Below are 13047 nucleotides of genomic sequence, written 5' to 3'. Positions count from 1 at the left end.
CATGAAAGTGCATCTTTGTAGCTGTGTGGGCTAATATAGTCAAAATAGTTACTTTGGGGTAAATTATTCCATTTGGCCAGGGCCAAGTTGAGCCAATGGCTAATCGATATACTCCATACAAAATGATGATTGGTCAGTTTTATGCATAATATGCACAGTATTTTGAAGACACGTCACATTCGTGTGATTAGTGGGTGAAATTGGGGAGAAAATATATATAAATTCCTTCCCCAGTTGGGTTTGTTCTTAACTGACTTGCCTAGTTAAATAAAATTGTAAAAAATGTCCTGAAATATATGTAGATATCTTTGTTAGAAATAATACAATATTTCTCGATGTAGTGATACCGAATGAAAAAAACCCAAAATGGCTTAACATACCCGACTCGCCCCTAGACAGTTTGACAGTACAGACAGGACCTGGTATTTCCCAAGAAAATACAGTGTGAACTGGTAATTAGTTACATGTAATAACATAACAATTAAAAGGTTTGTTTCTTTGGAATATATACATTTTTTTAAGAGGGACCAGTGCTTCCTGACCTGGTTCAAATGCTGTAAAACCTGCACCGAAGGGTGGGAAGCCTCCGAATCCCCCGAAGAAGGGACCCCCCGTCCGACTCCTGCTCACCCCCCTGTGGTGCCTCCGCCCTCCACCAAAAAACTCATCCCCAAACGGATCCCCTCCTGCATGAGAAGAAAAGAAAAACCGATAAGAGAAGAAAGACTTCAGTTTCCGGATGACAACTCAAGCTATAAACAATGAGAAATAGACTGCAAGCTTTCAGCTATAGGTCAGCAGGTAGGTCGCTAGTTCGAATAATTGAGCCAACAAGGTGAAAAACTGCCGATGTGCCCAAGGCACTTAACCCTAATTGCGCCAGGGTTGACGTTGCTAATGGCTGACCGTGAACCTAATTTCTGAGGGTGTCCAAGGGGGAGTTGGGATATGCAAAAAAACACATTTCCATTTCAGGACAAATATACAGTGCCTTCAGAATGTATTCATACCCCTTGACTTATTCTACATTTTGTTGTGTTATAGCCGGAACTCAAAATGGATTAAATTGTTTTTTTTATTTTTATACACAATACCCGATAATGACAAAATTAAAACATGTTTTTAGAATTTGTTACAAATGTACTGAAAATGAAATACAGAAATATCTGATTTATACAAGCATTCACACCCCTTAGTCAATACATGTTAGAATCACCTTCGGCAGCAAGTCTTTCTGGATAAATCTCTAAGAACTTTGCACACCTGAATTGCACAATATTTTTAACTCGGCCACTTGGCAACATTCACTGTCTTCTTGGTAAGCAACTCCAGTGCATATTTTGCCTTGTGTTTAAGGTTATTGTCCTGCTGAAAGGTGAATTTCTGTCCCAGTGTCTGTTGGTAAGCAGACTGATCCAGGTTTTCCTCTAGGACTTCGCACGTGCTTAGCTCTATTCTGTTTCCCATAACATGATGTAGCCACCACCATGCTTGAAAATATGAAGAATGGTATTTAGTGATGTGTTGTATTTACCCCAAACATAAGTTAATTTCTTGGCCACATTTTTTACAGGTTAACTTTAGTGCCTTATCGCAAACAGGATGCCTGTTGATGAATATTTGTATTCTGTACAGGCTTCCTTATTTTCACTCTGTCACCTTCTCCGCTATGCAATCTGGTTTCAGAGCTGGTCATGGTTGCACCTCAGCCACACTCAAGGTCCTAAACGATATCTTAACCGCCATCGATAAGAAACAGTACTGTGCAGCCGTATTCATTGATCTGGCCAAGGCTTTCGACTCTGTCAATCGCCACATCCTCATCGGCAGACTCAACATCCTTGGTTTCTCAAATGATTTCCTCGACTGGTTCACCAACTACTTCTCCGACAGAGTTCAGTGAGTCAAATCTGAGGGCCTGTTGTCCGGGCCTCTGGCAGTCTCTATGGGGGTGCCACAGGGTTCAATTCTTGGGCCAACTCTCTTCTCTGTATATATCAATGATGTCGCTCTTGCTGCTGGTGAGTCTCTGATCCACCTCTACGCAGACGACACCATTCTGTGTACTTCTGGCCCATCTTTGGACACTGTGTTAACAATCCTCCAGACGAGCTTCAATGCCATACAACTCTTCTTCCGTGGCCTACAACTGCTCTTAAATACAAGTAAAACTAAATGCATGCTCTTCAACCGATCGCTGCCTGCACCTGCCCGCCCGACCTGCATCACTTCTCTGGATGGTTCTGACTTAGAATATGTGGACAACTACAAATACCTAGGTGTCTGGTTGGATTGTAAACTCTCCTTCCAGACTCACATAAAACATCTCCAATCCAAAGTTAAATATAGAATTGGCTTCCTATTTCGCAACAAAGCATCCTTCACTCATGCTGCCAAACATACCCTCGTAAAACTGACCATCTTACTGATCCTCGACTTTGGCGATGTCATTTACAAAATAGCCTCCAACACCCTACTCAACAAATTGGATGCAGTCTATCACAGTGCCATCCGTTTTGTCACCAAAGCCCCATATACTACCCACCACTGCGACCTGTACGCTCTCGTTGGCTGCCCCTCGCTTCATACTCGTCGCCAAACCCACTGGCTCCAGGTCATCTACAAGACCCTGCTAGGTAAAGTCCCGCCTTATCTCTGCTCGCTGGTCACCATAACTGCACCCACCCGTAGCATGCGTTCCAGCAGGTATATCTCACTTGTCACCCCCAAAGCCAATTCCTCCTTTGGCCACCTTTCCTTCCAGTTCTCTGCTGCCAATGACTGGAACAAACTACAAAAATCTCTGAAACTGGAAATACTTATCTCCCTCACTAGCTTTAAGCATCAGCTGTCAGAGCAGCTCACAGATCACTGCACATAGCCCATCTATAAATAGCCCAAACAACTACCGCTTCCCCTACTGTATTTATTTAGCTCCTTTGCACCCCAGTATTTATACTTTGCACACTCATCTACTGTCAAATCTACCACTCCAGTGTTTTAATTTCTATATTGTATTTACTTCACCACCATGGCCTATTTATTGCCTTTACCTCCCTTATCTCACCTCATTTGCTCACATTGTATATAGACTTATTTTTCTACTGTATGTTTGTTTTACTCCATGTGTAACTCTGTGTTATGTGTCGAACTGCTTTGCTTTATCTTGGCCAGGTCGCAGTTGTAAATGAGAACTTGTTCTCAACTTGCCTACCTGGTTAAATAAAGGTGAAATAAAATAAATAAAATGTAGGTTAGTATTGTGAAGTAACTACAATGTTGTTGACCGATACTCAGTTCTCTCCTATCACAGCCATTAAACTCTGTTTTAAAGTCACTATTGGACTTCTCTCCAGCAACTGAGTTAGGAAGGACGCCTGTATCTTTGCAGACACTGGGTGTATTGATACACCATCCAAAGTGTAATTAATAATTTCACTCAAAGGGATGTTCAATGTCTGCTTTTATTTTTTTACCCATCTACAAATAGGTGCCCTTCTTTGCGAGGCATTGGAAGGTAGCCACTGGCATGTTTTATCATCGGACCCAGCTGAATTTAAGAATCCACCACTTATTGTATATAGGAGAGATCGCAATTTACGCCATAAATTAAATTGGTCCATGGCAACTGCCAGCCCCAAAAAATAAAAATAAAATTATTAAAAAATAAATAAATCAGCCAGTCTTTTTTTTGCCCTCTTCCGAATGGTAGCTATAAATGCAGAGGTTGTGCACAGTGCAACAATATGATGAAGTGTGAATATTTCTGCCACCCACACGCAGGAAAACGGTTCGAAATAAATGACATTATTACGTGCTCCACCACCCATGTTATCCCAATTACTAAATGTCCATGTGGGCTGTGCTATGTAGGTAAAACTTCTCGTTCTCACAGAGAATCTGTGAACATAAAAGTTCAATTAGGAGAAACGACAGGGATTATCTAGTCGCAGTACATTTTAATTAACCCAAAACATGACATTTCTACCTTTAGATTTTGTGACATAGATAAAGTTAAGATATCAGACAGAGTATTATTTATATCACCTCCCCTAAGCAAAAGAATGTTTGAGATTTTCACCCTCCAGACATTATTTCCTAAAGGTCTTAATGATGAAATGCCTATGTATGTTGTGTTGTAAATGTGAACATGAATTATGCCCCTATCAAGAGCAGTGTGCGGGTTTCTTCTATCTTCTCATTTTATTCAACTGTTACCATGCACCTGCAACAAAGATAGCTCAGATGTGCGAGTGCCTTTTGAAGGTAGTCGTTTGAACATCATGTTAAACATTAGTATTGCACAGTTTGAGTCCATGCAACTTGTGTGACTTGTTAAGCACATGTATACTGCTGAACTTATTTAGACTTGCCATAACAAAGGGGTTGAATACATATTGACTCCAGACATTTCAGCTTTTAATATTTCATTAATTTGTAAAAAATTCGAAAAACATAATTCCACTTTGACATTATGGGGTATTGTGTGAAGGCCAGTGACACAAAATCCCAATTTAATCCATTTTAAATTCAGGCTGTAACACAACAAAATGTGGTGGAAACAGTCAAAGGGTGTGAATAATTTCTGAAGGCACTGTAAGCAGGACATAAATAAGTACCCAGCAAATTATTTGCATTATTATATAAATAGATCTAATAATTGAAAGTGAATGTAATGCAATTTACTAACCGTAAAACTCCAATTTAGTAGATGCTCTGAACTAAATTATTAATATTACCAGTTGCTAGAATAAGTCTTCTAAGTCCCTAGTAACCAACCCAACATGGTCCTCATAAAGGACGACTGGCTCCCTCTTTCCTCTCCGTCCTTCCTTCTCTGGCTGCCTCTCATCTCTGTCCTTCATTCTCTTTGCTCGCCTATTTCCTACTGATTGTCCCTCACTTCCGTCTGCAGCTCGCTCTGACAACAATATATATATTTTTACAATGTCTTACCAATACTCAAAAAACAACGCTCAGAAATGCTCACCAAAGAAATCAGCAAAAGGATCTCGACCCCCAAAGAACTCCCTGAAGACGTCTTCTGGATTGCGGAACGTGAACCCTTCGTTGAAGTGATCACCATTGTGGTAATGTCCACCTAAATGAAAACAAAGGATAAATATGGTTAGTGGAAATAATAATAAGTGTTACGATTGCTTATTACAGATTTACAAAATTAACACTTCCACAAAATAAATGCACACATTTGAGATATCCGCCAAGAGCCTAATAAAGAAAGGACTCACCACCTCCTCCATTGTTTGTTGTTAGACCTTCTTTACCATAGCGATCATACATGTTCCTCTTGTTGGCTACAACAGAATATGAAAAAAAAACGTCAACTCCCATCAAAACAAAGTGAAATTACTCAAACAGCATGATAACAAGTGAAAAACACTATGCTTGCCAAGCGTTCAGGTGGAAATCATTCTGGGGCAGTACCTGCAGATCAGCGTACATCTCTTATGGTATTATTAGGGGGAATTTCAAAAGGAATCAAATGCAACCTAACATTGCATTAACACATAGTTCAACAATAGCACAACTGTTGTGGGTGCTGCTATGGTATGTGAACAAACAGCTTCCTTGACAAGAAAAATATATATTTTGGTTAGATGGACCTTACATGTCATGGATGCCGATATCAGTGCATTACTCATAAATACTGAACAATTTTTTTTTAAATGCAACATAAAGATTTTGCCGAGTTACAGTTCATAAGGAAATCAGTCAATTTAAATAAATTCATTAGGCCCTAATCTATGGATTTCACATTAATGTGAATACAGATATGCATCTGTTGGTCACAGATACACCACATTACCAAAAGTATGTGGACACCTGCTCGGCCAACATCTCACTCCAAAATCATGGGCATTAATATGGAGTTGATCGCCCCTTCGCTGCTATAACATCCTCCATTCTTCTGGGAAGGCTTTCCGCTAGATGTTGGAACATTGCTGCAGGGATTTGCTTCCATTCAGCCACAAGAGCATTAGTGACGTCGGGCACTGATGTTGGGCGATTAGGCCTGGCTCGCAGTCTGCCTTCCAATTCATCCCAAAGGTGTTTGATGGGGTTGAGGTCAGAGCCCTTAGCAGGCTAGTCAAGTTCTTCCACACCGATCTCAACAAACCATTTCTGTATGGACCCCTCTGAAAAAGGAAAGGGCCTTCCCCAAACGGTTGCCACAAAGTTGGAAGCACAGAATCGTCTAGAATGTCATTGTATGCTGTAGCGTTAAGATTTCCCTTCACTGGAACTAAGGGGCCTAGCCAGAACCATGAAAAACAGCCCCAGACCATTATTCCTCCTCTACAAAACTTTACAGTTGGCATTATGCATTGGGGCAGGTAGCGTTCCCCTGGCATCCGCCAAACCCAGATTTGTCCATCGGACTGCCACACGGAGAAGCGTGATCCATCACTACAGAGAACGCATTTCCACTGCTCCAGAGTCCAATGGAGGCGAGATTTACACCACTCCAGCCAACGCTTAGCATTGTGCATGGTGATCTTAGGCTTGTGTGCAGCTGCTTGGCCATAGAAACCCATTTCATGAAGCTCCCAACGAACAGTTCTTGTGCTGACGTTGCTTCCAGAAGCAGTTTGGAACTGGGTAGTGAGTGTTGCAACTGAGGACAGACAATTTTTAGATGCTACGCACTTCAGCACTCGGCGGTCCTGTTATGTGAGCTTGTGTGGCCTACCACTTCGCGGCTGAGCCGTTGTTGCTCCAAGCCGTTTCCACTTCACAATAACAGCACTTTCATTATACAGTTTTACAAACTGACTTGTTGGAAAGGTGGCATCATATGACGGCGCCACATTGAAAGTCACTGAGTTCTTCAGTAAGGTCTTTCTACTGCCACTGTTTGTCTATGGAGATTGCATGGCGGTGCCCTCAATTTTATACACCTGTCAGTAATGGGTGTGGCGGAAATAGCCGAATCCACTAATTTGAAGGGGTGTCCACAGACTTTTGTATATATAGTGTACATTTAAAAAGATATATTTAAGTTTGAGCGTGGATCAGAAAAACAGTCTATCTGGTGTGACCACCATTTGCCTCATGCATCGCAACACATCTCCTTCGCATAGTATGCAGGCCAAGGAACAACTGGGACATTTTCAGCTTCCAGGAATTGTGTACAGATCCTTGCGTCATGGGGCCCTGCATAATCATGCTGAAACATGAGGTGATGACAGCGGAATGGCACGACAATGGGCCTCAGGATCTCGTCACAGTATCTCTGTGCATTCAAATTGCCATCGACAAAATGCAATTGTGTTCATTGTCCGTAGCTTATGCCTGCCCATACCATAGCCCCACCGCCACCATGTGGCACTCTGTTTACAACGTTGACATCACCAAACCGCATGCCCAAACGACACTGGCGTGGTTACATGTGGTCTGCGGTTGAAAGGCTGGATAGATGTACTGCAAATGCTCTAAAACGACGTTGGAGATGGATTATGGTAGAGACATTTTCTGGCAACAGCTCTGGTGGACATTCCTGCAATCAGAATGTCAATTTCACACTCCCTCAAAACTTGAGACATTTGTGGCCTTGTGTTATGTGACAAAACTGCACATTTTAGAGTGGCCTTTTATTGTCCCCGGCACAAGGTGCACCTGTGTAATGATCATGCTGTTTAATCAGCTTCTTGATATGCCACACCTGTCAGGTAGATGGATTATCTTGGCAAATGAGAAATGCTGACTAACAGGGAGGTAAACAAATGTGTGCACAAAATATATGAGAAATATGTTTTTGTGCATATGGAATATTTCTGGGATCTTTTATTTCAGCTCATGAAACATGGGACCAACACTTTACATATTGTGTTTATATTTTTGCTCAGTGTATCATAAATACTGTTTTCTCTCGACTTCAAACACCTTTCAAAATGTATGACTTACCATCTGACAGAACTTCATAGGCCTCAGAAAGTTCCTTGAACTTTTTCTCTGCCTCTTCCTTATTTTCTGGGTTTTTATCTGGATGCCATTTCAGTGCCAATTTTCTGTACCTGAAAGTTTAGAAATACATTAGACAGCAACTCAAGGGGCCTGTTTCATACAAACAGTTCATTATCCCAGTATAGATCACACATTTAAAATATCAGAAAAACCCATCTACATCTAGTGCCAGTCTAGCAAAACATTTATGAAAAACAAAAATAGAACAGCAGAATGCAATTTCCAAACGTGGTTGTGCATCAACAGTTTCTCTTATGTCAGCCACTCAATTAGTTAGCTGACGACAGAATTCTTCCACTGCTCTGTTCACTACAAACTGTACTTCAGTCAGACTGCCATTGTTGAAGTCGTTTGTGGCGAGGTCAAAATGAGGGGTGTGATACAAAAAAAGTCATCAGCATTTGGATCATCTCTATCCAATCAGTCTCAACGCCAATGATGAATTTTCAAAATGCTGCTTCACCCAAGTGTGTTCTGGCTCTGACCCAACCCATTGGTTTCTAGGACCAACCAGAATGGCTAGAATGTGTTTGAGTTCTAGAAATTGTTGGGGAGGCACTCAGATCCAGACTCATTGCGGAGAACAAACTAACATTGGCGTAGCGTATGGCCCGGAGCAAGGAGTTTGTGTAGCCAGGCAACTCAATTAGCCCATGTCAGCTAAAATGATTTAGATTAATTTATCAATCTAGCCAGCTATCTAAACTTGTAGTAATCATGATCAAATTATAGACCGGTGGGTCTCCATTGATTTTGTTGCTCGCACTCAGATATCATATTAACATACCATGAGTCATGGCAAAATATCCCTTAGGGCCCCCTCTGACTGCATGTGTGGGTATGGATGTGGGTACACAGACCCGCAAACCACTGCAGCCCTCATGAGTTCAGATCAAAGTTGACCCTCCCTGATCTATTGGAATACATACAGTGCCTTCAGCAAGTATTTATACCCATTGGCTTATTCCACGTTTCGCTGTGTTACAGACTGAATTTAAAAAATGAATTCTCTCACCCATCTACACACAATACCCCATAATGAAAAAGGGAAAACATGTTTAGACATTTTAGCAAAATGTATTGAAAATTAAATATCTAATTTACATAAGTGCTCACACCCCTAAGAGAATACATGTTAGAATCACCTTTGGCAACAATTACTACTGTGAGTCTGTCTGGGTAAATCTAAGAGCTTTAGACACCTGGATTGTACAATATTTGCACATTATTTGTTTTATTCTTCAAGCTCTGAAGTTGGTTGTTGATCATTGCTAGACATCCATTTTCAAGTCTTGCCATAGATTTCCAAGACGATTTAAGTCCAAATTTCATCTACACCACTCAGGAACATTCAACGTCTGCTTGGTAAGCAACTCCAGTGTATATTTGGCCCTGTGTTTTAGGTTACTGTCCTGGTGGAAGGCGAATGTCTCCTAGAGTCTGTTGGAAAGCAGACTGAACCAGGTTTTCCTCTACAATGTTGCCTGTGCTTAGCTCTATTCCATTTATTTTAATACTCCCTAGCCATTGCCGATGACAAGCATACCCATAACATGACGCAGCCACCACCATGCTTGAACATATAAAGAGGGGTACTCAGTGATGTGTTGTGTTTTCCCCAAACATAATGCTTTGTATTCAGGACATAAAGTTAATTTCTTTGCCACATTTTTTGCAGTATTACTTTAGTGCCTTATTGCAAACAGGACACATGTTTTGTAATATTTTTATTCTGTACAGGCTTCCTTTTCACTCTGTCATTTAGGTTAGTATTGTGGAATAACTTCAATGTTGTTGATCCATCCTCAGTGTTCTCCTATCACAGCCATTCGTTTTGAAGTCACCATTGGCCTCATGGTGAAATCCCTGAGCGGTTTCCTTCCTCTCCAGCAACTGAGTTAGAAAGTACACCTGTATCTTTGTAGTGACTGGGTGTATTGAAACACCATCCAAAGTGTAATTAATAACTTCACCATGCTCAAAGGGATATTCAATGTCAGCTTCTTTTTTTTTACCAATACGTGCCGTCTGCGAGACATTGGAAAACCTCCCTGGTCTTTGTGGTTGAATCTGTGTTTGGAATTCACTGCTCAACTGAAGGACCTTACAGATCATTGTTTTGCACACGGAGTTAGTCCGGGCAACGTATTATGTGACTTGTTAAGCACATTTTTACTCCTGAACATATTTAGCCTTGCCATAACAAAGGGGTTGAATACTTATTGACTCAAGACATTTTAGCTCTTCATTTAATTCATTTGTACAAATGTATAAAAACATAATTCCACTTGGACATTAACGGGATAATGTGTGTATACCAGTGATACAAAATCTCAATTAAATCCATTTAAAATTTAGGCTGCAACACAACAAAATGTGGAAAAGGTCAAGGGGTGTGAACATTTCTGAAGGCACTGTATACAGCACTTGACAATAATACTTACGCTTTTTTAATGTCTTCCTGAGATGCATTTCTTTGGACACCTAAAATTTGATAATATTCCACCATGGTTTTGTAGAACTTTTTCCAACTTTTCAACCTGTGTAAAGAGAAAACAGTAAAGTATAAGACGCAGGAGTGCACATCTTAAACTAGTTGGGTTTCTCAAATCCACGATATATACATCTCGGTGGAGTTGGGTTGCGACGACTGTGGGCGGAGCGTACCTCCGATTAGATTGAGTCGCTGTCAGTGGTTGCATTTGACAAATGTTTTAGTAAAAAGCAATAATTTCAGAAATCAAAGAAAAGCACGCAGCTCGGGTGGAAAAACAGAGGTACACGGTAAGGGTGTAAGATGTTTATTTTTACAAGTTATGACTGACAGCGACTCGATCTAGTTGTCTCCGCTCAACTCCATTGATGTGATCAGTGGTGTGTATTCATGGATGCCAATGAAAGCCAGGTTTCCCCAAATATTTCAATAAATACATTAAAATTATACCATAATTATCTTTCATCCCTCTGTGTTTTCAAAATGTTCTGTCAATTTGCAAGAGGCTGAATGTCACCAGAGAAATCATCCAAGCTAGGGAAACAGCGCCCTCTCTCAGTATGTGTAGCCCATGTATCTATGTATTCTAATCCATCCATAAATGAGTATGCTGTGCCACTGGCCTGAGACGATTGAAGTTCAATATGTAGCCTAGCAGTCTCACATTAACTAACTAGCTAGCCCATGAAAGGAAGTCAGGCTAGCAAGCATTTCAGCTAGTTAGTCAATGACAACAAAAAGTACAAGTGTACTGTATGACAGAGTCATAGACCGTTTTGCCAACATGAGAGAGAAGGATGGCATTGGCATTCAACTAGTCTACAAGTAGGGTGAGTCAACATTTGTTTTAATTGCATGCACACACACACACACAATATTTAGCATCATTGATTGGACTACATTTTTTATGGCATCTTTAAGTTAGCTTAATAAACTAAAAACAAGGCATATATAGTCTTGTTGATTTGATGTTTAAGTGTAAATGGTGCTGGAATAGCAGAGGCAGTGCTCCTGTTGTCATTGTGCTGACTTACAGTAACTATGGTTCTAAATCACTAGTTGTTTAGTAAACTGTTGAAAACATTAACTTGCTTGACCATGCTGCAGGTGATATAACTGTTTGTATGCAATATTTGCTTTGTGGACTTCACCGGACAGATGTTGCTCTCTGGTTTTGTGATGAAACAAACGTATGTGTAGTTGAATTTATTCCACCACTGTGTGACTTGTCTTTTTGTTGTCACTGCCTTATTGTATATCATGATGGTGTATGAACTAATGGGTTATAAAGCAAACAATGCAATTATCACAACATAGGTTGTAATATGGCTTTTTTACTGGCTTGGCTTGCTCAGTGAATTTACCCACGTACCTGTACTGGATGTGATGTACATCATGGAGTTGAGAAAAACTTGGCTAATCTTATACAAACTACGGTGCAAATGGCCAATTATTTCCCCAGGATTCAGGGAACAAAATATCCAAGATAAGTACCGTGCTTGGAAGTACCGAAGCACCTTGAATATAGGCTAATCTTGGACTCCAATTACTTTATCCTCCCGAGACAGGACTGGCAGTTGTCTAGTAAGTAATTCGTATGTCTGAATGACAGCTGGAGGGTTACGGTGCCATAAGGTCAACGCTTTATCATCCAAAGAGGTCAAATTCTGGCGCAGTGTTGAGTTTAACCCCTAGTACAACTTCACAATAAACATGCCTGATTGACGACAACCCCCCCAAGTATACTGAAACTCCAGGTCTGTATTAACATGTACGAGTAGTGGGAAATAACGCGTTGTGCTACGCCTGCTAGCCAGGTATGTGTCAGCTAGCTAGCTACTGTTTAGTTATGTACCTATTTTTTTCACTTCAAAATAAATGTACCGTTATAGAACTTGGTACAGTCTCATATTTCTCTTTCCACCATATCTAGCTAATGCGTTTGTGCTGCTCATTATGCCAACGTTAGCTCGATAGCATAACCAGGGGTGTATTCATTACACCAATAGTTGTAAAACGTTGTCTGTTGCAAAACGTTTTACAACAAAACTTTTTGCAACGAAGACGAGTTTCTATTGGACAAATTCCATTTCGTTCCGCTTGCTCTGTTTCCGTTTGGTTCTTAAACGGTTTCCGTTGCAAGACGTAATGAATACACCCCCAGTTTTGTTCGCCGTACTGACTGTGTACCTCCTAGCAAGAAACATTATCTAGCAACTCAACACGAATAACACCAAAGCGAAAGACCATACTGAGTGTTCTAGCCAACATCTACATTTTGCTGTAACTTGCGTTGCTGTCAAATTGATCATTATGACTAGATAGGTATTGCTAACTAACAGGCCAACAAGCTACTGTAGCTAACGTTAATGTTTTTGTGATGCTGGTGATGCCCAGCAATCAAACTCAAAGTAATGTGTCACTAGTAAAACAAAAGACGAAGTCAAGTTACCTTGCACTTCAGCGTCCCAGTTTTATTTTATAGACGTATAAGTTCCCAGTGCTGATTTATAATCGTTTTCCACTTAGGGTTATTCCAGAAAATGCTATTTGCTCCAGAGAAATTT

General features: G+C 40.6%; 1 protein-coding gene across 1 annotated transcript in view; it reads right to left on the bottom strand.

The window, feature by feature from the left end:
- dnjb6 (DnaJ homolog subfamily B member 6) overlaps window positions 1–13047 on the bottom strand; it is a 17580-nt gene extending 4533 nt beyond the window's left edge. The window contains 6 exon segments of the mRNA NM_001140136.1: window positions 543–686; window positions 4991–5101; window positions 5250–5315; window positions 7927–8036; window positions 10431–10526; window positions 12933–13047. Of these exon segments, the coding sequence (NP_001133608.1) occupies window positions 543–686; window positions 4991–5101; window positions 5250–5315; window positions 7927–8036; window positions 10431–10495 (496 nt within the window). The 5' untranslated portion in view covers window positions 10496–10526; window positions 12933–13047.

This window comes from Salmo salar, chromosome ssa03 (genome assembly GCF_905237065.1).
Source record: "Salmo salar chromosome ssa03, Ssal_v3.1, whole genome shotgun sequence".
In the NCBI taxonomy this organism is placed as follows: Eukaryota; Metazoa; Chordata; class Actinopteri; order Salmoniformes; family Salmonidae; genus Salmo; species Salmo salar.
This window is presented reverse-complemented; position numbering and strand designations above follow the sequence as displayed.